The sequence below is a fragment of the Apodemus sylvaticus genome, chromosome 1 (genome assembly GCF_947179515.1).
Source record: "Apodemus sylvaticus chromosome 1, mApoSyl1.1, whole genome shotgun sequence".
Classification (NCBI taxonomy): domain Eukaryota; kingdom Metazoa; phylum Chordata; class Mammalia; order Rodentia; family Muridae; genus Apodemus; species Apodemus sylvaticus.
In genome coordinates this window covers 14800711-14828362 of record NC_067472.1, presented here as the reverse complement: position 1 = coordinate 14828362, position 27652 = coordinate 14800711, and the positions used below count along the sequence as shown (strand labels likewise).

The following is a 27652-nucleotide window of genomic DNA, read 5'->3' as shown; positions in this document are numbered from 1 at the left end:
GCTAATCATCTGAGCACTGATGCAGGGGACATCCCTCCTCTAATGCGATCTTCTTACCCCAGAAGAATGCTGCTCTAAGTCATGGGCTCAAAATGGGGCCCACTTAGCAAAACATTCTCCAGCAAATGTGTGAGAAAATACAGTTTCCTTTAAGAAACTGTTTTATGCGCATGCGTGTTTATGGGGGGGAGGTTTCAACCTGAAATTTGCTGCCCTTGTTAAGTGGATCCTTGGCCGAGGCCAAATTGGAAGTCCTTCAGATCATCTTCCTGTGCCACCGGGAGTAACCTTTCTCATGAACTGGCTCCTGCTGGCCTGGCCTTCCTTACAGCTAGGTGGCATCATAGCTAGAATGTAGCCATGGTAGAAACATTTACACCATGGTAGTTGTCACTTGTTACAAACCAGGGCTTTTCCCTGAGAGCCTGGAGGTTGAGAATTGCCCAGCACACCACTGGGAAGGCTTCTTTCTCTGACTCTTAGTAAACAGCCATGTTCGCCAAAGTATGGAAACAAGAAAAGAATGTACACATATCAGCTAAATAGTACAGTGGAATAAAGCAGATTTCCACTTATTCAGCAAACTTAAAAGCCTTTGATTATGTAAATATTAAAAATGCAGTATTAGAAAAGTAAAACTCTTAGGTGTTTCCTAAAGTTGATCACATTTAGCGTGTTTTTTTTTTTTAATTTTTAAAAAAACGTATTTATTTTATGTATATGGGTATTTTGCCTACACACCAGAAAATGGTGTTGGATCCCATGTGACTGCAGTTACGGACAGTTAGCTTCACGTAAGTGCTGGGAATTGAGTACAGGGCCTCCAGAAAAGCAGGGTGCTCTTAATCACTAAGCCCTGTTTTTTGGGGGGGCTCTTGGGAGACAAGGTTTCATATCCTAGGATGGCTTTGAACTGATCCTCCTGCCTCCATCTCCCAGGTGCTAGGATTACAGGTGTGCACCATCTGAGGTTTTTGTTTTTTCTTTTCAAACAGTATAAGTAATACAACCTATTTCAGTTTTCCTCATTCTTTTACTCCTCATTCAGTTTATTTCATATTTGTATTTATGAGCAGCTCTTACCGAATCCTTGTAGAGGATGCACCTCTAAATGGAAACACCTTTTTACTCTGTAACTTTACATAGGATTATTACATGGGAGAAGCATCAGGTACGGATGATGTAAGGAGGGAGGGGTACAAAGAATCACCATTTCTGTGCAGTATTCAGCTTCCCCTAGAGGAGTGCTATGTAGCATTCTATCAGCAGAACAGCTAGGTGCTCGATAGGTGCACTGTGATCCCTAGCCAGGCTGCTGTTAGGGACGGTGGGGTGTGTGATTCATCAGCTGTTTGTCACACAGAAGCCATTTAGGAGTCTATGTGACCTAGTTCTTCTTCCTGTCTTGTCTCTCCACTAGACTTTTGCAGTTCCTTAGCAGTGGGGACGAATCTTACTCCGTGGTGCTTGGCATGGTGCTCAGGCAACATGGAGTGCTCAGGAGATAGCTGTGGCGGGGCTCTGTGGCTGGTGCCTGGGAGTGCACATCCTCGGGAGAGCATCTATGCACGTGTCAGGGTTGGGATGGATAGTCAGTGTGTGTAATTGACCCTGTCAGAGATTTTCCTTCTTCACATTACTTGGTCTTTTGAGTTTTTCTCCACTCTGTCCTAACTTCCTTGACTGTCCAGTGTATTTCTAGTCACCTGTGCAGCTGCCAGTTCTGTCTGTGGCAGGCGCAAAAGCAAGTGTGCTGCAGGTTTGCTGGCACGGTGCTCTGCACGCAGTCAGAGTCCTGGGGGATGCACCTTTTCCATTCCTTCTGCTCTAGAGCTTAGCCAATGGGAACTGAAGGCTTCTGTTTCTTCAGAGGAAATATGAGAACAGTAGTGGCCACACGTGCTGCTTTCTTTCCTGGCCACCGTCACCACAGCCTCATCCACTAAGCAGGAACAACTACTTCCAGAGGGGAGGAACATCCTCCGTTACCCATGGATCCACCTAGCTGCAGCGCTGTGGTTCTGAGACACGGTGAAGCATGTATGCAGTTGCTAGTCAAGACTGCCTCAAGAACACTTTCCTCAGACTGAGCGAATGCTCAGGTGGCCTAATGGTGGCCCTGGATCAAAGTTTTTCATTGAGACTTCTAAAGAAGCTTACTGTGACTGGATAACCCAACCCAATGTCTTGTTCTGTAGGTACTGGGAACGTATCATTTCCACTTGATGTGACTTTTAGCTTTCAGACCCTGGAAAAGGTTCATCAGGAATCTAGTCATTATCATTTGTAAAGTTCTTCCTGAGTGCCAGACTCTATGTCAAACCTCTCTGTTAACAGAGTAAATGTGGGATTTGTCTCAGTTCTGCCCGTGACTGAAGTGAAGTTGTGGGAGGGCAAATGACTTGCTCTCGGTTGCTCAGTTTGGATCCACACCCAACCCTGTCTAATTTTAGAGCTCAGCTTGTCATCATGAATGGTGTTCTCTGGGGGCCTGTCACACATATTTAAACTCTAAAAAATGTGACTTTCTGGGTGTGGGATCATTGACCAAGGACATGCTCTCTTCCGGATGGCAGGCCAGGAACCAGGGTGATGTCCTGCTGCCTGCTCTTCCTAGGCTTGTGACAGGTGGTGGCTTTGAGGGAGGCAGATCTTTCTGCAAGGATTTTTATAAAAGCAAATGAACGCCGAGTTCTTTTGACCACTCACGTGCTCATTTGTTTGGTAAAGTAAATACACATCTTTTTCTGCTCCATAGCCTGTCCTATTTAAATAGCAGAGTCTTGAAGTCCAGGCCAAATTCATATTGTGTATTTAAGAAGACAATGAAAATTCTTTGAAGATATTCTCAACCTCAACAGGAAGGAGCCTAGGGTTTGATTTTCTACTTGTTTCCAAACTGCCTCCATCTGGGGACAAATGCTATTGTAACTTGTGTAGAATTTGGTGCCAATCGGAGTTAAAATGATAAAACCTGTACAATTAAATTAGGAAACGAATGCCTGTTTATGGACAAGACCTTAGATTAGGCAACAATTGGTCAGTCTTCTGGGAAACAGTTGCTAAATTTACAGTCAATTGACAGTCACTCACTGGCCTTATTTATAGTATTGTGTTCCAGGAAGAAAAAGTCTCTTTTTAAGACAAGGCCTCACAAGGTGAACACCACCTTTCCATTTCTTGGTACTGATTTGAGGTAGTTATTCACCGTGTGCTGAGAACTATAGACCAGGCACTCTGCTAGTCTCCAGCGCTGGAGCCGTTAAAGTCAACACTAAGAATTTCAGAGACTTGGGAGACATTTTGCTAGAGGAGAGAGGTGGTTGTGTGGGGTAAGAACTGCTGCTGTGCAAGACTGCTGTACCCACCTGGTGGTAAGGGTGAGCAAGGGTGGGAGCTGCAGGGAGACGAAATATATGAACTGTGTCTATGAAGAAGACTAGCTGTAAAGGAACCAAGGTGGGGGGGGGGCGTATTTGCCACAAGAGAAGAGTGTCTAGGGTCAGGAGTTACATGAAGTATTCCTGGGGTGGAACGAGAACATTCTAAGAGAGGCTAGAGAAACCTCTTTTCATGCCTGGTGTTGTGGCTCATGGTCTGCATTGGAATCCTGAGTAGAATGGGAAGCCATGGTAGACCAGCAGAGAAGAAGCATTCACTCTTGCTTTCAGAGAACTACCCTGGCAGCAGACAGATGCTTTGGGGGTAGGGTAGGCTGAAGTTAAAGTTTATTCAAAAGGCCGCTGACAGCCTGGGAGAAGAGAGTATGGAGGCTTCGCACCAGAGTGGGCTGGTTCTCACAGAAGGGATCCTGAAGTCAGGTGTACTTGGGAGTGGTTACCTTCAGAACATAGTGTGGGGGGCAGTAGGTCACAGCAGGGTAAAACCAGAAGGACACAGAGGGAGAGTGGAATTCAGTTGATCATGCCAACTCACGCGTGGTTCAGAGGGATGGACTAGAAGTGGAGGGATGGATGGTAAACAAAATGGCGGATTTAGTTGTGAACATGTTGGATTTGGGGTCCTTGTAGGACAATTAAAGATGACTGAATGAGCATAAGGATTTTTCTTAATCTATGTATCTTTTTCATAGGTTTTACTAGGTGGCCCACCCCGAGTGCTGGGATTATATGCATGAGCTACCATGCCTGGTTAGATGGTTTGGGGGTGGGGTTCATGTATCCCAGGCTGGCCTTGAGCTTAATATATATCTAAGTATAACCTTGAGCTTCTGATTCTCTTGCCCTCATCTCCTGAGTGCTAGGGTATCAGCCTGTGTCCCTACCCCAGGTTTGTAGAGGGAACACTTTTATGTCTAAAGTTTGTAAGGTGCAGACAATGATGTATAGGTCTTAAGAGTTTCCAGCCTGTGCTCTGCCAACCTTTATTGCAGCTATTTGCTTAGTACGTAATCAGGAGCATATTTACTAGGAAATAGATGGAGCTCACGTGGCACACAGTGACTCCAGCCATTTTAGGGCCTGGGGAAGTGCTCTGGAAGATATGTTCATGTATTTGTATATCCTTACATGGAAGCCTGATATTTAACAGTTAGCCATGGTTGTTTGTGCCATCCCAAGTTTTCCTCTTTCTCCTTTTCTGTGCTGTGCTGATGCAGGGATCCCAGGCACTCCAAGGATCCAGCTCTAAGGAAAATTAAGTTGGGATATACTTGGTATGGGTGGAGTGGTGTCTGTCCATCATGTGTCTGCAGCTACTCCAGTATTTAAGTATTGCTGGTCTAGTCATGCCAGAGTAGGTATGACATCCAAAAGTGGCACTGAGCCTGCCACTGAGCCACCATATGTGGTATATGACATAAAGGAGCAGGACCCATTTTTTACTGGAATGTGGGTTGTGTCAAAGGCCTCTGGTGTTGGAATCATTCAAGCAGAAGAGTGTATCATGTGCTAAGCCAAAACCTGGGCAATAGAAAAACTTCATCTTGAGGTCAGCTAGAACATCAGCCTGAGAGAAAAGCACATGCAGATCTCTTCCTGTGAAACTCATTCCCAGATTGCTGGGAAGTGAAGTAACAGGCAGAAACAGAATCCAAAGACACCAGCCTTGGCTGCAAGCAACAGGTGTGCAGCCTGTCGGGAGGCTGGTGAGATGCTCTCAGATCTGACTGCCTGAGTATGAGGCGGGAAGTGTTCCTCCCACAGACATTAGTTCTGCCCTATTTCTGGGCTCAGATGCATAACTGCAGAGTTTCAAGAGACATTCCAAGACAGGAAGTGGGAGGCACATTGAGCTGTCTGTCACAACTGAGTTGATGTCTACTTGTGGGGTTTGATAAGTTCAGAGCAAGTGCACACTGGAGTGCAGTGTGCAGCTGGACACCTTGGCCAAGGAGAGAGGCTGAGGCCGAGAGTCCTGAAGAGGACTCCATAGGGGCTTTACATGACTAGCAGGACACAGTGGTTCATGTTTGTAATCCCAGAACTTGGGAAATAGAGGCATGTGGAGCCAGAGGCCATCCTGGACTAGAATCTCTAGAGACAATTCTTTACGTGACTGGCGTGGTTCGGTGCACACTTATTCCTAATCAGAATATGCGCATTATCATTTATGATTGCACACAATAGTGTGTACAAGTGCAGGTCTCCATGTTCTTCTTGTGGGACCCATGAAGGACACAACTTGTCAATTTAAATCAAAACGCCATTGGATTTTTCTATAGTTTTTCTAAGGCTGTACAAATAACACAGATGGGAACATTCTCTGAATAATACAGATTTTCCTTATTGCATGTAGGGTAATTTTTGTAACCACTTATTGTTAACTGTTTTGTTCTTTAGAAATTCTTCCTTTATATAGATGTACTAGTACTTTTCAGACCAGGCTTCGATTGGTGAACACAGGGGATTTAATATACATACATACATGTACATACATATATATATGTGTGTATATATATATATATATATATATATATATATATATGTGTGTGTGTGTGTGTGTGTGTGTGTGTGTGTATGTGTGTGTGTGTGTATTAGAGAGCATAATATATAATTCCCCCTTACCTTTCTTCCCTCTAAACCTTCTCATGCACCTCTCCCAACTCTTTCAAATTCATAGCCTCTTTTTTTTTGTTGTTACACATGTGTGTACACATGTGTGTGCGCACTCACATGCATGTGTGCATATGCATGTATTAAATACAACCCATTCAGTCTGTATAGCATTGCTTGCATCTATGTTTTCAGGGCTGGCTGTTTGGTACTGGCTAGCCAATGGCAAGCTTTTCCCTGGGAAGGCCGTTTCTCCCACTCTCAGCATTCCTTAGTTGTCTGTAGTTTTTTTGTTTAGGTTTGAGGCCTTGTGCCCTTGACGCCTTCCACATTAGCATGTCTGTTGGAGTCTTTCAAGTTCATATCATACTTAGCCAACCATGTTGGTGAGACATCATGGATGTAGCTTCTCTGGCATTTCTAGGACTTCCCTAGTGGGTTGGTCTACCAGTGAGATCAGCATACAAGGATTCAGTCACTTCCCGAAGCCCATCTCTGCACCTTGCTGCGTTAGGGACCATGCCTTCAACACTCAGCATTTGGGGGGTGGGCATTTAAGATCCCAAACATGATTTGGGGTGAATTTTATGATACACTGGAGGGAAAGCCGGCAATAGAAGGCTGGGGAGGAATGGTAAAGAGGTTTATAGCAGAAAATGTTAGGTTTTAAAACTCACTGAATTGCACTTTTTTTTCTTCTGTAACAATGAAGTGCTTGAGGTTTCTGGGGACAGGAAGCCAAAGAGTAACATGCCAGGGTTTATTTTAATCATGACAAAGAGGAAAACCTTGAAGTGTTTGCCCACCCTGGTTTTCAAGTTTATTATATGCACAAGATTTGCAGAAGTGATGACCACATTAGATAATATTTTGAATAATGAAGAGTTTTTCTTTCCAAATCCAGTACTGAGTGACAGTTTAAAAGAAGGTTGGTGGCTCCTTTCCTTTGTCTGGAATTGTAAGCAACAGCAGATCAACTACGTAGTGATGCGTAGATCAACTACATAGTGATACGGTAGCACGTCTAACCTTCTTGCAAACCCCACTCACCTGGAAGGACTTCTTCAAAAGGGAAGACCCCAGTAAGCAAACACTCAAGGTTACAGGCAAGCACAGCTATTCCCAGCTTTTTCTGTGGGTGACAGGGATCAAACAAAAGTCATCATGCTTGAGGGACGAGCATTCTTCCCTACTGAGCCATTTCCCTGGTCCTGATAATGTTTTGAGGTTTTGTTTGTTTGTTTGTTTGTTTTTTATAATAAAGCTCACACTTGGTTTCTCTTGGGAAGATTTTTATTTTCTGCGCCAGGCATCAAACCCAGTACCTTGCACATGCAGACAAGTGCCCTACTACTAAGTTGTGGTGGCTGTCCCTTTTAAGCCAGTTTCAAAAGAATTAATGACTTCCTTTCCTAAAATGTCCACTGTTAGGCACATGCATGGTATGGTATGGTTTGGTGTTCAGGATTCTTTTGCTTTTTGTCTATAGTCCTGGACATTGAACCTAGGACCTCATGTATATTAGGTAAGCACACTACCACTGAGTCACAAACCCAGCCCTGGGGTACAATATTAGTGAGCATAGCATCTGTGCCTAGATAATTTTGATCTACTGTGAGATAGCACAGCAGAACTCACTTTTATGCATGAAGCTGTAATTACATGTCTTACTTTTACTGTAGAAGGTGAGGTCAACTGGTAACAAAAATTGTGCAGCTCATAAAGTCCTAAATGATTATCACCCTGAAAACGAAAGCTCAGGGAAGTAATAAGGTCATAAGACCAAAGCCTGCGGAAGTCATTCTTTCTAACAATCGGTTATCAGCTGTGTTGGACATCACTACTCTGTTAGCCGCTTACCTGCTACTCAGTGTGCCCTGCCCTCATCCACCATCTTGACCAGAGATATGAGTCTGAAGGAAAGACAAAAATAGATTCCTTGGCTTTAAAATGAGCCTCCCAGTTCTAGAGAAGGACCACCTGTCTCTTGGGAAAGATGAGAAGGTTCCCATCGTCCCAGCTTAAGAGCCATCTTTTGTCTTAGCCATATTTTCCATTGCTGATCATTTACTAGGAAAACATTCCAGTGCGTGCTACAGACCACCAAAAAAGATGAAGTGGAGATGCTCAACATGCCTCACTATTTATAAGAACATATTTCCCCCAAGATGGGAAAGTCCAAGTCTTTAAATACTCAGAGAAATAGGGAAATAATGGAAAAACTCTACAGTCTCTGTCCTAGTGGTTCCTGGGACTTCTCACAAATCATTTGGATGGGCTCTTAAGCAAGTCGCATAACGACTGGAATTTTCTATTAATCACCTCACTTTGGGTTCCCGGCTAAAGTCTCTGGCCACAAGATGGAAGAACAAGTAAGACTGAGACCAAGCTGCTGGTGGTGTGGGAATGTGAGCCCCTCTGTGGCTAATGGCTGGAGCTCTACTCAGAGGGCAAGCTCAAGGTTGAAAATACTGGGATGGCAGTGAGTGACTTGACCTCTAGTAGTCCAGATTAGCCTTATGTTTTGAGAGGGTCCTTTACTTGCCCTGTCAGCTCTTTCCACTGTGAGGATCACTGAACATCTGATCATGTGTCTTCACACATTCACTGTCTGCACAGGAGGTCCATTGCTCATCCTTGGCTTTGGGATGTGAGTGCTTAGGTTAAATTGAGTTTGACTTTTGGCAACTGATTGATACCTCTCTCCATGGTATAAGCCACAAGTCTGTCAGTCATGGCTCAGCCAGAGAAACAGAACCAGCAAGAGGTACACGTGCACATGCACTTAGGAGTTGGGTGATGTTTCATGGCTGACTGAAAGTCCAAAATGAAGAGAGGAAGGTCATCTTGCAGGCTGGAATCCCAGGCACCATTGGAAGCTGTCTTCAACAGGTAGAATGTCTTCTCCCCCTTCAGAAGGCCTTCTTCTGGCTTTTAAGGGCTTCCAACCATTTCAACGAGGCTTACACAGAATAATCTCATAAAATCAGTACAGAAGGTCTTTTCATTTACAGCTATAAAATCTCACCTAGGGCTGAGGTACAGTCAATAAAGCACTTGCAAAGCAAACATAAGAACCTGAGCACAGATCCCCGCCAGCTCACATCACTGGGGCATTCCAGACAGATGCTCTCCCAGTGAGCCACAACCCCAGCTCCTAAGTTGGTGTTTGATTTGCTGGGGACTCTTCAATTTGGCACCCTGAGAGAAGCCATGGAGAAGCTGTCAGGAAAATTAATACTACCACAGGGATACCTCTCTATATATAATACTACCACAGGGATACCTCTCTATATATAATACTACCACAGGGATACCTCTATAGATACTGGGACCGGGGATGGGGGTGGGAGGGTGGGGTGGGGAGGTAGAGAATCAAGGCTCAGGACTCTGCTATTCTCTAAAAGCATGTCTTTGGTTTTATAACACTCCTGTGTGCTTCAGCTAGAGAAACAAGATTGGCTATTTTTGTTCGGATTGGACCCTGTTCTTGGGTGTTCACAGGTTGTATGTAGCCAGGTGTATCTGTAATTCTAGCTGCTCAGGAAGGGACCAGCTTGGGTAACATCATGAGACGCTAGCTCAAAATTAAGTTTATATGATACAAATTCTTTTGATTGGAAGATAAACTTTTTCATCTATCTATCTATCTATCTATCTATCTATCTATCTATCTATCTATTTTTGAGACAGGGTCTCACTATGTATAGCTCTGGCTATCCTGGAACTCATTATGAAGACCACACTCACAGAGATCTACCTGCTTCTGCTTCTGAGTGCTGGTAACTTCTCTTTGTAAGGCTTAAAAGCTAAAGGTTAAAAGCCATGGCCAGTGAAAGCCAAGTGCTTATTTCATCAAAGAAAGCATTGTAGCTCTCCTAGAGCAGACATGGCTGTGCACGCCATGGTCACAGCACTAGGGAGGCCAGAGGAGAAGGATTGTCATCAGTCTGAGGCCAGTCTGGGGCATAACATGAGACTGTTTCAAAAGCAGAAATGCACTGGGAAGATCCCTATGGTGAGGGTGATCTGCAGTGGATGGATGAATTTGTTATGTCTGTCCAGTGTTGCAAGATGTTACAGTTAGAGAAAAGGAGTAAAACACGTGGGACCGTGAGTGAAAATGTGTGGGAGTTTATTTCCTGTAACTGTGAATATATAGTTATGTCAAAATTAAAAATGTAATTGAGTGGTACAAAGTCTGGAGATACAACACTGTGGTTGTATAGTTGGTAGAACGCTTGCCTAGCATACACAAAGTTCTGGGATTGATTGCCAGCATGAATAAAACCAGGTTGGCACATGTCTACAATTCCTGAACTTGAGGCATGAATCAGGAGTTCAGGGACATCCTTAGCTTCATGGAAAAGTCAAGGCCAGCCTGGGGTAAGTGAGATTTTGTATAAAAAAGAAACAGAACAAGGAACTTCCATAATAAGAACATTCATTTTCTAGGATGTCTTTTAAAAATATTCCTGCTTCTTTGCTGGTATGATCGCAAGATAACCTAGCACTGAAGAGACTGAGGCAGGAAGACCAAGAGTTTGTGGTCTTGGCTGCTGAGATGGCTCAGCGGTTAAGAGCACTGACTGCTCTTCCAGAGATGCTGAGTTCAGTTCCCAGCAACCACGTGGTGGCTCACAACCATCTGTCATGGGATTTGATGTCCTCTTCTGGTGTGTCTGAAGACAGTGTACATAAAATAAATAAATAAATCTTTTCAAAAAAATTTAGGTCATCTTTGTTTATATAGTAAATTCAGGCCTAACCTAGACAATTAGACCTTGTCTCAAAAAATCTTTCTCTTACGATATCTGCCTACAGCCAGTCCTGTAATCTAACTGGATAAAAAATATAAGTCAAAATGGAAGGAACACAGGGAATATATACCTTGATAAGTACAGACAGAATTAAGAATTCAAGGGCACCACAGCCTTGGCAACAGAGTAAGGTGGAGGGTAGGTAGGGCTACTTATGATTCCAACTCAAAATGCCCCCAAGGTTTAAGCGATTTAAGTGAATTTGTAATTTTTTAGAGTCACTAACATGCCAAGTATTTGCATGCATGTATGTGTGCCAGGCAGTACATGAAATGAAATTTTGGTGTGTTTCAGGAACTGTCCTAGGAAAAGTCTGACATCTTTGCAGAAGCAATTCCTCCCCCATGTCTCTGCTGATAGAATCAGAACCTTTGGTGACTGGGCAGATTAGTTTTTCTCAATATACAGAACTTCTGGTCTTACTATAAAGAACTTTTCATGGGGAAGTAAAATTGAGACCCTCATTTTTAAAACAGTTCCCCCCCCCCCCCCCAAGACAGGGTTTCTCTGTATAGGCCTGACTGTCCTGGAGTTCACTCTGTAGACCAAGCTGGCCTCGAACTCAGAAATCTGCCTGCCTCTGCCTCCCAAAGTGCTGGGATTACAGGAGTGCGCTACCACTGCCCAGCTTAAAACAGTTTTTAAAAACCTACCAACAATTCTTTTAAACATTGTCTTTACAGATCTCTTCGGGCCTGGGGTGTGGTTTCATGCACAGTGTTTGTTTGGCCTGAGGCCTGGTTCAGCATCTAGCACCACACATTCACAAAAAGATGCTTCGACTTGAAGGTCGTGTCCCCATTTCTCCAGTGATTTCCAAACCATCAGATTCTGAGTTGAAGAACAGGGAGGAGGGTCCACCTCTGCTCTGGAGCCAGGGTTAGGAAGCAGGTATTAATGAGACGTGACGGAACTTTGAGACCATCTGAGCGGCTGTGGAGGCAGCACTGTGGTGGGCTTGGGCCCTAGCAACGAGGTTAAAAGGCTCCAACTTGAAGTTGTCCATGGTGTGCCATGCCTACAAATGCCCAGCCAGTGGAGGAAAGGACTTCTCCTCTGTTTCTCTTCTCTACTGTTTCTCTCTGATTTTTTTTTTTTTTTGTCTTTTTTGAGGGGGCTTTTCTTCAGGGTGCTAGGGATCCAACTCGGAGCACACATTGAGGCCCCAGCCCTGCTTCTCCTAAACGTGATCACTCAGTCAGTAGCCATGGCCCTGACCTCAAGAGTGGCTCCCACGGCTGAAGGATGGGAGCCCGGCCATTAGAAATAGTGCCACCTCCCCTGCACTAGCAGAGAACTCAGATTCCTGACAGCTGCACACTCTTATTGGGAGGTAATATCTGTGTCATAAACCTGTATCCTCACTGAAGCTGTCCTGGCAGCCCGGGTCTCACTGGGAATATGTCACTGGCTGTGTGTGGAGGCGTTGCCCTGTGAGGAGGTTTGGACAGCCTTTGGGACTTTTTGGAAATAGTAATGCTTTTGGTAAAGGGGAGGCGGGGGGGGGGGGGGGGGCTTTTGTGTCCAAGATTAGCAACAGCTAACATCCTTTAGACCCAGTGATTTCTATATACAGCAAAAGCTTCTATATATACACGCATGCACTGTTTATGGGACACTATTTTAAGATCTGTGTCACAGTTTTCTGGTTACTTTATGGTGGGAAAATTCAATTGGAAAAAATGTACTTAGCTCTACTGGGGACAGTAAGGTAAAATAAGAACTTAAAAAAAAAACCCCAAAAACATGAAGTTTGCTGTTTTATTTTTACTTTAGCCTTAAGGAGTACAGAAGTAGTTAACTCCATAAATGATATTTATCCATATTACTTTGCTCTTGGCAAGTTAAGCTACTGTAGCTCCTCTTTTAATATCAGATCAGTGACTCCCCAAGCATGTGTAAGGAAGCCTCTGCATTTGGTAGAAAAATCTATGAGAAAGCTGCTCTTTGTGTGAGTTTGCACATCTTGCAGTTGAGGGTTTTCCTCCGAGTTCCTGCATCATGGAGTCGAGGGGCATGGGTAAGGAAATAGCCCGTTTCTGTACTCTCCAGAGTGACCCCGCTGGAGAGCCAGCTGTGGCTGTGGTGTATGTGTTAAGGCATCGAGTGAGAAGTTAGGGCCTGTGATTGTTGGCCACTTCACCTTCTTTCCCTGTTCTGTGGCCCAGTGCCGTGGGAGAGAGGTAGGGGGTAAGGTCCTCACAGGCAGGAAATGAACCTCAGTGGAAGGCGGTTGGAGACGGTATTCTGAGAGAATTTAGACAATGTGCTCAGAGTTCAGAATTGCAAGAGTGCTTTCTCTGTGAGGGGAGTGGAAAAGCTCCCTAATACACTTAGAGTTATAAATTAAGGGTAATGTTAAAGGATTAAAAGCCCAGGAAGGCCCACCTAAGGTGACCTGGGTGATGGAAGATTAACTCCCTCCTCACATTTGTAGAAAGGCCTCTGTCTGTATGCAAACCTCTGTGTGCTCTTTACCACCCAGGTGGACCTCCCCAAGACACCTGGCCACCCACCAGGGCTGGATGGAGCCTGCTGATGCCTCAGCAGCAAGTTCTCTGTGGGGTCACACCCACATCCATCTGTCCCTCCTGTGTTCGGGATTCAGAGTTATGAGTTGTAACTGGTGTGTAACTTCCCGTCCACACTCTGGAGACCTTAGTGACCCCATATCTTATGCTCTTTGACTGTCTGCGGGGTCATCTTCCCCTTTATCAATGATTCTAAACAAAGAACCTATGATGTTGTCTTTTGTACGACTGTCTACCTGTCTCTAGTATCTCCCTCAGTTCCCTGGAGCTGGAAATGTACCAGGTTGTCTGACTTTGAGGTCAAGTTTGTATGACTGGGTACAGGGTTGCTCTCTTCCTAAACGACCTGCCCCTGCATCATAGTTTGTATCAGTAGTGTGATCACCGCTACTAAATCCTGTGGTCTTTGTACTTTGTAAAATTATCCATTTCCTCATAGTCTTCTGTAGGATCTGTCACTCTTGTGACAGATCTCGGTGCTCTCTAAATGTCATTTAACTCCTGACATGGGAGAACAACAGAGCTTCCAAGGCAACCTCTGGTTCTCCCTCTTTTCTGGTGTTGGTTTTTCTGGGCCTGACACAAGCCAGTGCAAAGCCTTGGGCAGGTCTCCACCCTGATCCACCTGGTCCATTCTAGTTGGGCTCTGTCATTGCGAAGCTGCCAGCTCTTTCATTTGAATTCTCTGAGTCTCCTGCTGACCTGTGTTTGGGTGCAACCTGGACAGGACCAGGTCCTCTTTTATCCTCTACCTTACATTCCCAGAACTCGTGAGTTTCTGTGAAAACAGCAGCTACAAGTTGGTTTGAGCTGACCCTGAAGTAGTGGGTCAAGAGGTGTGGGGACATTGGGGACTGAGAATGAAATGGTTTCTTTTTTAATGTTTCTTATTGCTATGTCAGTAATACACACAGTAGAAACCAAAAAGATAAATGCACAAAACATTTAAAATTTGTATTTGTAGATATGTGTGTATGTATATATACATATCTGTGTATTTGTGTATGTGTGTGTGTGTGTGTGTGTACATATGTGGACATGCAGGAGCCATGGTACGCATGCAGAGGTCAGAGGACATCTTTTGGATGTTGGTCCTTTGCTTCCATCATGTGGGTCTCAGAGATCCTTAGACTTGGCCATGAGTGCCGTTACCCCCTCAGCCATCTTGCTAGCCTATCAGTACGTGACTAAATGATGAAGGCTGAGGATGGTGAAGAGAGCAGGCAGAGGGAGGGGTGCTAATGCGACAGTCAAGTCTCTAGCTGCATGTGCACGGTGAGAAGAGTGTCCATCCAAACCTTCATCTGCTGTCACCACTGTCCTGTCCTGTCCTGTCCCTGCCACCGCCCTCGCTCACTTGGAACATGAAGTAGTTTCCTGTCTGGCCTTGCTGCCTCCACTCTGCCCCTCTGCTGCTCAGGACTGTCACCACAACAGCCATGATGACTGAAATACCACAGAGATTGCACCCGTTCTGCTCCAGGCCTCCAGAGACTTGCCATCCCAGAGTAAAAATGGAAGTCTATACCATGGTATTAACTTTCCTCACTGCTATGACCAGATACCTGACAGAACACTACTAAGAGGAAGAGGGGTTGTTTGGGTTCATGGGTTTGAGGGAACTTCCTGGTGGGGAAGGCATGGCAGTGGATGGTGAGGTGACTGTCACGTTGCATCCACATTTGAGAGGCAGAGATTGGTGAATACTGGTGAGACATGCATACACACACACACACACACATACACACACACACACACACACACACACACTAGCTCACACACACATGCATACATACACACACTCTGTACAGTAGGAAACTCTAGCTTGTAGAATGGTCTTCCTTCCATCTGTGACGCCTCCATAGAGGCTGCCATAGATGAGCCAGAGGTGTCTCCTAGGTGATCACACATCAGTCAAGCTGACAGTGAAGGTAGCCATCTGGCTTTTGTTCACTGATGCCCCACCTGCCTCCTTACTCCTTCCCTCCGCAGGTTCTGTTCCAACTACGCTGGCCTTGCCTTCTGCCTTCTGCCTTCAGCCCATGAAGCGTCCCTGCCAGGGCCTCTGCTATCCTCTACCCACAGAGTACCCAGCTTGCTTCCGCGCTCAGGTTCCTTGTGTGCCTCATTCTCCGCCTGGCAGAAAGGCCTTCCTCCATCCATGCTGTGTGAAATGCGACCCTACCACCTTTTCTCTCCTCACCATACACCAAGCACCCATGTGCCTTTTTGTCTACTTCTCTTAGTGTCTGCCTTCCTACTAGAATGTTCCTTGAGAGCCTCCTGTGGGGTGGCCTAGACGTTTAGTACAGTCTGTTGAATGAGTGAGTGAACCATGTGACTGTTGAGTTTCTGATACTTGCAGAGTATTTTATGACCTGTGTGGTGTTCTGAGCAGATCTCTCCTGACCGGTCTGCTCACTTGTAGATCAGATTAAACCCAATTCTCATGGTATTTAAAGTGTGTTGACTTCCTTGACTAACACCATCTAGTTTCCTTGGAAGATATATTTTTTGGAAGATTTATTTATTTTTAAGTATGCTGATATTTTGCCTGATATGTTCAAGGGTACCAGATCCTCTGGAATTAGAGATCCAGACAGTTGTGAGCTGCCATGTGGGTGCTGGGAATCGAACCCAGGTCCTGTGGAAGAGCAGCCATCTTAACTGCTGGGCTATCTCTCCAGCCCTTCCTTGTAGTAAAGTAATGGCTTTACTACAGCCATTAAATTCTATTTCCCATCTCGGGTTGTTTATTAGCACTATGGGACCAAGTTCAGGCTTTAGAGAACACTCATTTATTTTATCATTAGTCCCATAGAGCTGACTCTTGGGAACTTTATTGATTTCTGTTTATTGAGTTCCTACTGTAGCTTTGTTAGGAGGCCTGCCAAGCATTTCATTTGCTCTGTCCTTGGTGAGCAAGGGAGTAGTGACGTCCCATGCTGACGGTGCCTCTGGAGCCAAGCAGCGCTGCAGTGATGGTGAATCTGAATGCCGGCTTGTTCCTCTTTACGGCATCGCCTGTTTATTTACTTCCTGCCCTGAGTCCTGTCTGAAGACTGCACAGGCTCCCCTTGCCTTGCGCTTAGATCATTAGGTCGTTCTGACTACTGGATGTCATTTTTTATTAGTCCAGCTGTGTGTGCTTGTTCCCAGTTTGGGTCTACTTCAGCCACCCCCTTGGCTCTTCTCCCCAGCTGTTTTAGTTTGTCTACTGCTGAATTTCACGTCACTACCAGCAGCGACGGAGAGCAAAGGTAGCTGTCTGTTCATCAGGCTGCGGGTGACACATACACTTGTCAGCGTAACCCTGTTGAGTGTTGACATCAGTGGATGATCAAAATATAGATGGCATCTGATGCTGTATGTTTGGGCCTAGCAGCATGCAGATGTGGTAACCCCTTATCACTGGGCTGGCTTACCAGTCCACAGAGAAGACACAAATAGGAACCTTTGATACACAGAGCAACAGAGCAACAGAGCAGAAATTGACTCTCATTCTATGTTTTTGGCATTACCGGATCTAACTCACAGTGAAGACTAATTTCTTAAGTCCCATGCAGTTGGAAGCGATACAGCTGATGACTTCATAATCATAATAATTCATAGTGGAGCAGAGATGCAGTTGTAAAGCCTTGCACATTGATAAAGGTTTTCCCTTTCACCCTGCATTGTCATCCCCTTTAAGGACCCAGCTAAGGTTAGGGGTTTATATACAGAACAGTTAAAAGTAGCTGAAATACTGTAATACCTTATAGCTGGGCCTAAGAAGGCCTTCACCCAACCCTCATGCCAGCAATTTATTTATTTATATATATATTTATATATGTATGTATGTATGTTTGTTTTTGAGGCAGGGTTTCATATAGCCCAGGCTAGTCAGAAGCTCTCTATGTAGTGGAGGATGATATTGAACTTGTAATACTCCTGCTTTCCACTCCTTAGTGTTGGGGATACAGGTGAATCCCACACATCTGTTCTGTGTTGTCCTGGAGACTGAAGCCAGGGCCTCCTGTGTCAAGCATTCTACCCACAGAGCAGGTCCCTGGGCTGTGCTTTGTCTTATAAAGCACTCATTTAGATTATTTGACCTATGATGTATATTTAAAGTCTTAGCATTATTTGATACCTAAAATCACACATTTTGTTGATTTCTGAATGTTGTTATTATTATTATTTATTATTATTATTATTATTATTATTATTATCACTACTACTATTTTGTTCATTGTGAAGCAGGCAGGTGAACATGCTGTCAGGCTTAGTGGCGGGCGAGTACCATTCCCACTGATCCTACTTACCAGCTCTGGGTTTTAATCTTTCAGAAGTTAGAATTCATCCATTTTTAATCTTTTTTTCATGTTTGGGTTATTAATTTTTTTGAGACATGGTCTCATGTGGTTCAGACTGGTCAAGAACTTGATGTATAGCTAAAGATGCCCTCAATTCCTGATCCTCCTGCCGCTGCCTTACAGGTGCTGGGATCATAGTCCGTACTGCGCACCCACATTACTGACCCTTTATGTATATCATGGTTGCTTTTCTGCTTCCCATCCTACCTTGATTCTTCAGAACAGCTGAGAAAGGTCCTGTTGTGGCTGAGGCAGGAGGAAGACCCTCTCTCAAATAAAAAATAAAAATAAATTTAAAAAAGGAAAGGAAAGTTCACTTTTGCAATTTTCTTTCTTAGAAAGTTGTTTGCAGGGTTGGAGAGGTGGCTCAGCAGTTAAGAGCCCCTGACTGCTCTTCCAGAGGTCCTGAGTTCAAATCCCAGCAACCACATGGTGGCTCACAACCATGTATAATGGGATCTGATGCCCTCTTCTGGTATGCATGAAGACAGTGGCAGTGTACTCATATGCATAAAATAAATAAATCTTAAAAAAAAAAAAAGGAAAGGAAAAAGGATGTTTGCAGTTTTCTGTTATCTTTAGGTGAGGCCTAAAGACTCAGGTTTCTGCAGTGGCTGAAGTGATGGTGTCCTAAGGCACCCCTCCCACTCTGGAAGAGGGCTCAGGAAACAGGACTTCTCACCAGGAATTCCAGAGCTGAGAGAATGAGGTCCTGGGTCAGTGCAGAGCTTCAGGGTGAGGCTGAGGGGTTGCAAGGGTCTTGGAGAAAAACTGCATTTTCAGTCCAAGGAGCTGATTGACAAGAATGGCCGCTCCCGGAGTAAGGCCCTGCGCACATGGTGGCGCCTGGAGCTGGTATTTCAAGTATGTCCATATGCATGCAAACGAACCGCTCCAAGACAATCTGATTACGCGGTAGTGACTTTGGTGAGGGTAGCGCCTCAGTGGAATGGAAACTTCATTTTGAGTCTAATATTAGCCCTTGCTTTGGAAAATTCCTTTTAAATGATCACAAGCTGGGAATAGCAAAAGAATTTAACTTTCGACAGACAGCATTCACCAAGAATTTTTAACTGCTTATGTTGGGTCCCTGGGAAGGCAGATGTGAGAAACCTACTGGCCGGTTGACTAGACCGGAGCTGCTTGGCTTTCTGTGGGCTTCCTATCTGTGGCTCATAAGCGTCCCCCAGTCTCTTTGCTCAAAATGTTTTCATTCTTTGGATGTGAACTGGGGGGGGGGGGGGGGTTTGAAAGCCTAATCATTGAACAATCCAAATTTCTAGATTTGCAAATTGTTACTTTGGTGACAACCAGCAGAGTAGCAGCATAGATTTGTGGGTGCACCGGGGCCAGCCGTCCTGCAGAGCCAGAGCCAGAGCCAGAGCCAGCTGGTTTCCAGAGTCTGTGCAGTTTGGCTGGCTGGTTGAGTTTAGGTGAACATACCCAGTTCAGACTGTTACCTAGCCTTATATTTAAAGCACTCCCACTCGAATGGCCTGTCAGTTTTTGAAGTTATATAAATATTAACTGATTTTGAAGTTTGGGTTCACTTCCTTTATAGTTATATTTAGATGCTTTGAGGAAACCAATGTTAAATTTGAAAGATGTCTTTTTCTGTTTTAAAAGACTATTTTGAAATAGAAACACATCTCTTATTCAGTGTGTACGCTTAACATAGATTCATTTTCCTTCCGTAATAAGTAGAAGGTGCCTTAGACTTAGGCAGATGTGTTACCATTACAATGAGTTACGGGTTACTGATCACCCATTGGATGGTGGGCACCACCTCTGTTGGGTGTCAGCCTTCCTACCAACCCTGTGAAGGAGCAGTTACCATAGCCTGGCTTTTGAGATAAGGAGACTGGAGCTCAGAAAAGCGGCTGTGGCTCCTTGTCTCTCAGCTCCTGGTGCTGGGTGTGTGGGGCGGCCAGTTGCTGGAGTTCAAATCTAAGACAGTTGAACTTGGAGCCCAAGGTCTTTCTTGGCCCTCACCCAGACCTTAAAGCAGCAGCACAAAGCATTGTCCCGTGGTCCTTTTAATCTGTTGAATTTAACAGATCCTTTAGACTCATATAAATTATTGACGGAGCCAGAGAGATGACTCAGCAGATAAAGGCACTTGCCGGAAAGCCCGCTGACCTGCCTTCAGTTCCCGGAACCCACCTGAGGCAGAAGAGCCCTGACTCCAGATTCCACAAAGGTCGTCTTTTCACTCACACAGCACACACCACAGGAACAATGTTAAAAGAGCCTTAAGCTTCTGCTCATATGTTTATAACGTTTGATATTTACCGTATATGAATTTAAAGCCATTTAAATTCAAAGCATTTACTCCTCAAGCAATTTAAAGGCCAATGATGAATCCATTGTGTGTTAACATAAATAACATTTTTATTAAATATAGCTGTTTTCTAAAACAGAAAACTAGGAGTAAAGTCAGTGTCTGTGTGTGTTGGGTCTGTCATCTGCTGAGAGAGGCAGACACGCCCTCTCTGCCCTGCTCCACTCTGCCTGTGCTGGAGCAAATGGAGAGCGGCTGGCCTCACACAGGCGGGTTGGGAGAGGGAGGTACGAGCTGTCTCAACATTGGATATTGCGCCAAAACTTCCTTTTGTTGTGTGTGGGGTATGTGTGTGTTTTATGCACTTATTAGTGTAAGTGCATGCATTTGTTCAGATGAAGGCCAGAGGTAGGCTTTGGGTCCCTTTCTTCAATCTTTTTACATTTTTTATTTTGGGGGGTAGAGTCTCACTTAATCTAAAGCTTGTTAGTACAGCCAGACAGGGCTCTGCCTGTCTCTGCTACCCCAAAACTGGCATTGTAGACATGCGCCACTGCACTCAACCTCTAACATGGGTTCTGGGGTCCCTGTCCCGACCCTCATGCTTGTGTGCAGGCATGTCACTGACTGAGCCCCTCCCCCAGCCCACTGGAGATTCTGTCTCTTTTCTTTTAAGACAGAATCTCTCTATATTGCCTTAGTGTTTCTAGAACTCACCCTGTAGATCAGGTTAGCTTCAAATTCAGAGATCTGACTGCCTCAGCCTCCCTAGTGCTGGGGTTAAAAGTGCACAGCACCACACCCTACCCAGTAGAAGTTTCTTACAGGTTGTCTACACCGTGGAACCTGAGATCCTGCTGGTGGACTTCGGGTACTTTGAACCACTGACACCCTTTTGCCTGAAATCTTTGCAAAAGAATTTTGAGGACTGTAACCTATGGGGAATATCCCCTCTGCAAGCAACCCATGCAAAGCTGACTCATGGCTCTCCTTCCTTGGGAGGTGGGGTAGAATTGGTGACTGGGGGGAGGGTTGCTGAGCAGACATGTCAAGATGATCAAAGTCATGAAACTCAGACCAAGCACCTGCTGGAGGCTGGAGAAGACTGGGGGACGTGACGGCTGGTCTGTGGGTGCTTGGACTACACAGTGAGGCAGAAAACATGCTTTTGGAAAAACCAGTGCAATGCAAACCAAGTGTCTTAAGTTGAAGCATGATATCTTGGTGGCTGTGTCTTAGTTTGACAGCTGTGTCATGATGATGCAAAGAATAACAATGGGGACCTGGAGAAGAGTTGGTAGGGACTCGCTGTGGGGATTTGTGACTTTTCTGTAAGTCTAAAATAGTTTCCTTTATTTTTTTACATTTTGTTGCGCGCGCACGCACGTGTGTGTGTGTGTGTGTGTGTGTGTGTGTGTGTGCATGCGCGTGTGTGTGCATGCAAAGGTACATGTGTGGAGGCCATAGAACAACTTTTTGGAGTCAGTAGTTTCTACCATGGTTATCTGTAGATCAAACCTAGGTTGTCTGGTTTGTATTGCAAACATCTGTAGCTGCTGAGCTGTCTCTGTAGCTCAGGCTGGCCCGGAATTCATGGCATTTTTTCCACTTGCCTCTACCCTTACTCATCTACAAATGTCTCTTTGGAAAAGTCTATTGTGGGGCTGAAAAGATGATGGTTCTGTAGATAAGAGCTCAGAGTGCCCTTCAGGGGACTCTAGTTCAGTTCCCAGCACCCTTGTTGGGCTGCACAGCCTGTGACTTTAGCTCTACGGTTCTGGCGCCCTCTTTTGGCTTCCACAGGCACCTACACTCTCATGCACGGACACACAAACACACTCACATACACATCATTTAAAATAAAAAAATATTTTTAAAAGGTCCCTTGTTCCATCTAGTACTCAGAACTATTTATTCATGTGTTCATCTCACTTTATTGTCATTTGTCACCTGAAATATTACAAGGGATGGAGAAATGGTTTAGCAGTTAAGGATACTGGCTGCTCTTCCACAGGACCAGGTTGGGTTCAAGACCCAGCACCCACATTGGTGACCTAAAGCTCTAGTCCCAGAAGATCCAACATCCTCTTCTGGTCTTCATGGGCATACCAGGCATACATATCATACACAGATAGACATACATGCAGGCAAAACATCCATCACATAAAAACAAATTTTAAAACAATTGGCTCACCCAATTTTGTAGATCTTTTAAAAGTTGCTACATCAGATTATTCAGTATTTTTAAAGGTTACATTTCTTACTATCACTGCCTAGCTCATCAAAGAAGTATTTCCTGAGGGGCTGAGGATATGGCTTGGTAGTTAAAATGCCTGCTGTGACATTCTACAGCCCTAGAGACTGGGTCTCCGGCAGCCATGTAAAAAGTTGGGCATGGCAGTACATGCCTGCATTTCCAGCCCTGAGAGGCAGAGCAGGAGGCTCTAACCGCTCACTGGCAAGCCATAATCTAGCCAGTTGGTGAGTTTCAGGTTCAGTGAGATACCTCACAGTAAGGTGGAGGCCATCAGGGAAGAAGATACACTTGGTCTTCATAGGTACACTCATGGGCATGTGCACACATACATACATGCACACAGAGTCCTTTACTAAGAAGGTATCAAAGTCATGATGACGGATGTGAGTTTCTTAGAATTATAATTTTCTACTGAAATCACAGGTTTTAAATCATTAACATCAAATTCTGCCCATGGTTTTTCTTGACATAATAAGTCCATTTAGTTCATTTCCTTGAACATGTCTACCAGATACCTTTGTCTAAAGTACAGTTTGTCATGTAGTCATTTTATCAACTAAAAGCGGCATTTACTAAAATTAGCTTGGCCTGGGAGGATGCATGCTCAGTAGACATGCCTTTGCCTGGCCTGCTTGAGGCCCAGGGTTCTTTCTGCAGCACTACAAAAAGTAAAGTGTGTTGAAGGCAACTCACAAATGAAGCCAAGTTCTCTCAAGGCAACGTTCATCACTTTAGATTGCATTGTGGTGTGTCTCGGGTTGTCACGTAGGATGCCCAGTGACATCCACACAGACTAAGAATCTGACTTGCACTGTTCTACTGAGGACACCCTAGAGACATGGGCTTTCCCCTCCCACTGTGGCTGTGTGTGGCTGTAGTGATGGCTACCGCTTGTTTCCACAGTGGCATTCTGGGTCAAGTGAGGGATCTTTGCACTGTGGTCCTGAATCAGCACAGTGGAGAAGGCCAGTAATATCTTAATACTTAAGGGGAAATGGTGCTGTTGACCTTATAAGGGTCTTGGACCTCTCTGGAGACCTATGGAGTTCTCTGTCCATTGAGGGAACTGCTAATGTGTCACAGAGGAAGAGCTAATGGTGCTCAATGTCACGTCCACTAGGAAGGAGCGAGCTAGGTACAGGGCAGCCTGTGGACAGTGACATTCCTTAGCATCCCTGCTTTAGTGACCTGGAAGGCCTTGTCCATGTGGTTGAGGAATTGGCAATACTGTTAAACATGCTGAAACATAGACTTTAATAACTCGCTATCAAATCTGTTGCAAAAAAAAAAAAAATGCTCCCAGCGATCTGTAGAAGCAGCTCTGTCTACACAGACATTAACATCCATGTGAAAAATGAAGGCACAGAGGACTAAGGAGATATCTCAGTAGGCAAAGTGCTTGCCTCCACTTCTCAAGACTGGCATTCAGATTCTCAAAGTCTGTGTAAAAGTTGGGCAGGCATGTAGCCACTGGAGGCAGAGGCAGGAACCCTGGGATAAACTGGCAGTCTAAACTAGCGAGATTCTGTGAGCAGGTAAATGGGAGACCTTGCCTCTGTAAAGGGAAGAGTGGTTTCAAGGCTCCCTTATGTCAACTTCAGGTCTCCACACACATGCATGCACACACACACATGCAAACAGATATGTATAACACACACGTGTACACATGCAGATGGATGATAGAATGCCTGGTACAGCAGTGTGCACTTGGGAAGGTGGGGACAGAAGGGAAGTTACACACACACACACACACACACACACACACACAGACACACACACACACACATACTACGTGCGCACATGCATCAGTGCTGGGCTGGTGGTGTATCCCAGTGATAGAGCAAACAGGCCCGTGTTTGCTCCCAACATAGAGAGAAGAGCAGTGTGCAGCTGTGTCCATAGGTGGCTAAGGAACCGGCTAAGGAATCTTGAAAATGACCTTCTCACCTTTGTCTTCTGTCTTTAAAGGCAAATCCCACCTGGCCATTGTGCAGCGCGTAAACAATGAGGGCGAAGGAGATCCATTTTATGAAGTTCTGGGAATCGTCACCTTGGAAGATGTGATTGAAGAAATCATCAAGTCTGAAATCTTGGATGAGACAGACCTATACAGTGAGTACCAGAGTCCCTGTGTGCCTTTGCGTTCACTGTCCGCTGCGTAGACGCTTCTCCCCAGTGTTGGGCCTCTCAAGTATAATCACACAGCATTGCCTAGTGCCTTTACCAAACTAGAAGAAGGGGCAGATTCAGCGGCATTGAGTGGCTGCCCTCTCTTCTGTAGGCAGCTTCTCCAAGGCAGCTTGTCCTGGCCACAAATCCAAGCACATTCAAATGTTGACCTCTGAACTCCACAAGTGCATGCACAGGTACATATGTACCTCCCCCTGCACACACACACAGAGAATATTGTTTTCTTGTCTGCTTAACTGCCTGCTCTTGAAGGGCAGATGGGGGATGGTGGGTATTTAGACCAGGCCGGGGGAAGTCCTAAGGGTGAACTTGACTCTGAGTGTGGGCCCTGCAGCAGGTCTCACTGAGTGCACCAGGGAAACGCAGCCTTCACCCTCAGTGTATCATACGTGGCTTTCTTTTATTCATTTGTTTATTTTGTGTATGGGTGTTTTGCCTGCATGTGTGTCCATGCACCACATGCATGCAGTATCCAAAAAGTCCAGAAGAGGGCGTTAGATCCTCTGGGACTGGATTTAAGGTGGCTGTGAGCCACCATGTAGGAGCTAGGAATTGAACCTGGGACCTCTGGAAGAGCAGTCAGTGCTCTTACCCACTGAGGCATCTCTCCAGCCCCGCCCATATGAGGTTCTTTGAAAAACTGATCCTGCCAAGGAGGGCCCAGGGCTCCTGGGGCAGGGAAGGGTCACCTGGGCTCTGTTTATTCTCTCAGCTTTGGAACAGAGCTTATAGGACTTGAGCTATCCCAGGGCCCTGCTACATTCCAGGAATGCCTTGCTCAAAGAGAGTGATTTTATCTAGTCCTTAAACAAAGGAACATTACACATTTTAACATCTCCAAGATTTTGTAGCATCTAACAAAGAAAATCTTTTAAATTGTTAAGAATTATCTTTGAAAACTGTGCCCTGTTCATCTGTATTCGTTCTTGCCTGATTTACGCTTTTGACATTTTGGCTGTCAGCGATGTCCTGGTAGAGAATGCTGTTGTTCGTTTATGTTCTTCTCCTCCTTTTACAATCCTGTACAACGCATGTGCAGTCCTTCTGTGGTTTCTAAGGCTCCACCTCGGGCTGCTAAACTTTGGGGGTCAGAGCTTTACCCACTGGGCGGTGTCACTGGCCCCTTTCATTCAGATGGAACGTATATCTATATGTCTGTTTTCCCTGACATAGTCCTTGCCTTTGGGAAGACAATATAAATGCTTATGAAATCTTAGATACTTTTTCTTAGTGGAAATGTCACTAAATGTTTACTAAGCTCTCAGTGAAGGAACACATTTCATGGAGAAGTGTTAGGTGACGTGACCTTTTGGTATGAAATGCTGAATTGTGACTTCAGGGTTATTATCAACCTAGGCGAAAGATCAGCCACGATAAAGGCCAGTTGCTATTAAAGAACCATTTCTAAGTGTCGTATTGACTTATACTTTCTGATTTTCAAAATAATTGGAGATGAAAGTGTAGAAACCCCAGTCATTGATGTTTTCCCCTGGACAAGAGCTGGCCAAGGAGCCAGGGCCTTGTCCTTGGCTTGTTTGATTTTTCTGTTTTCTTTCCTTCTTTCTTTCTCTTTATTTGTGGGGGGCAGGGTGTTGAGACAGTTTGCTGCTGCAGCCTAGGCAGCGTTTGACTTATAGTTCTCCTTCCTTCTAAGTGCTGGGACTACAGATGTCCGCCATTACACAACTCGGTTTTTCTTTCTCAGCACTTTATCCTGAAAAGTAGCTTTGTAGGGAATTCCCTGTAGATCCGGGGTTGGCAAATCATAGTCCACGAGTATCTGCTACCTGATTTCATATGGCCTACGAGGCAGGAATGGCTTCTCGTGATTCTTAATGACTGAGAAAAAAATCAACAGAACACTTATTTGTGATATGTAGAATTTAAGAAAAATGTGAAATTTCCGTCAAGGGTTCTGTGCCCATTCGCTTACACTCAGCTGCTTTGCAGAGGAACAGTTTGGGCTCAGCAACAGAAGCCCGAGTACTTTCTCTCTGGCCTTTTCCAGAGGAGGCTAGCTCATTCCTCCCGGATCACGCTCACCTGACCTTGAACACCGCAAGGTCTGGGCAGGAGTGTGGCAGAGGTGAGGAGCAGGGTATTCCTGGAGTGACCTTCTTCTTGGGGATCTTGCTCGTGTGTTTATTTTCTTTCACCTGAGGTAGAGAGGCCCTCTAGCTGGCAAAGACAACTTCCCTCCCTGGGGCTGGTCTTCCTCGGAGTGCTCTTGGTAGCACTTGGGGCCGGTCTGCTGCTCTGTGGTTCTGTATGCACCTGGTAGGGTTTGTCCTGTCTGCCCGGTCATATCTCAGGGGCTCTCTAAGGCAACTGCAGACCCAGGAGAGGCCATGCTCTCTGCCCGTTCTGTGAGACCTCCATGAGGTTCCTGGTTCTGGAGGGATCCTAGCACCTTTCGAGACAGTGTGTTCATCTCTTCATGGATCAAGAGCCTTGATGGTGATTTCTCTTTCCTCGTTCCCACCTCAGCTGATAACAGAACAAAAAAGAAAGTGGCCCACCGTGAAAGAAAGCAAGATTTCTCTGCCTTTAAGCAGACGGACAGCGAGATGAAGGTTAAAATATCACCGCAGCTTCTCCTGGCCATGCACCGTTTCCTAGCAACAGGCAAGTACGCTTATCACAGTATGAGATCTGCAGGCCTGGAGCCTTCCTCAGCACACTGACTGGGGGCTGGGGGTGGAGGCTGGGGAATGGGGTGACAAGTAATGCCACTTTGTGTTTTGTTTCTTTTTTTTTTGTTTGTTTTTGTTCTGTTTTGTTTTGTTCTCTTTAAATTCTCTCCTCTCCTGTGTTCAGTGTCGGATGAACCCTCTGAGACATTTGCCAGGGGTGGACCAGTAACTTAAAATTGGTCTGAAAGGTAAGGACGAACGTTAGTGCCACACTGCATGTGTACAGTAGGCCAGCTCATCTCCTCCAGCTAGGCCCCACGGCGAGCCGGCTGGGGAGTAGGCTGACAGTGCAAGCCAGGCATCGCCTCGGTTGATTGGACAGTTGAGTAATTCTCTCTTCAGCTTGCCTGGGAAGAGCAGTTGGACACCAGTGGTAATGCAGGTGCAAAGACTCACAGTGAAGAAAAACGAGCATGCAGAATTAAATCCTTATCTTTATGGTTTCTATGCAATGAAAGATTGACTGAGTTGGGCCTGGACTTCGTGGTGGCTTCTTCAAGCCAGATTGCTA

The 27652-nt window shown here is 45.2% G+C and overlaps 1 protein-coding gene across 4 annotated transcripts in view; it reads left to right on the top strand.

The window, feature by feature from the left end:
• Cnnm2 (cyclin and CBS domain divalent metal cation transport mediator 2) overlaps window positions 1-27652 on the top strand; it is a 118314-nt gene that overhangs the window by 69852 nt on the left and 20810 nt on the right. For all 4 annotated transcript variants that reach the window (XM_052184341.1, XM_052184332.1, XM_052184357.1 and 1 more), the window contains exons 2-3: window positions 24227-24370; window positions 26936-27073. In XM_052184341.1, coding sequence (XP_052040301.1) covers window positions 24227-24370; window positions 26936-27073 — 282 coding nt within the window. The remainder of the gene's footprint in view (window positions 1-24226; window positions 24371-26935; window positions 27074-27652) is intronic.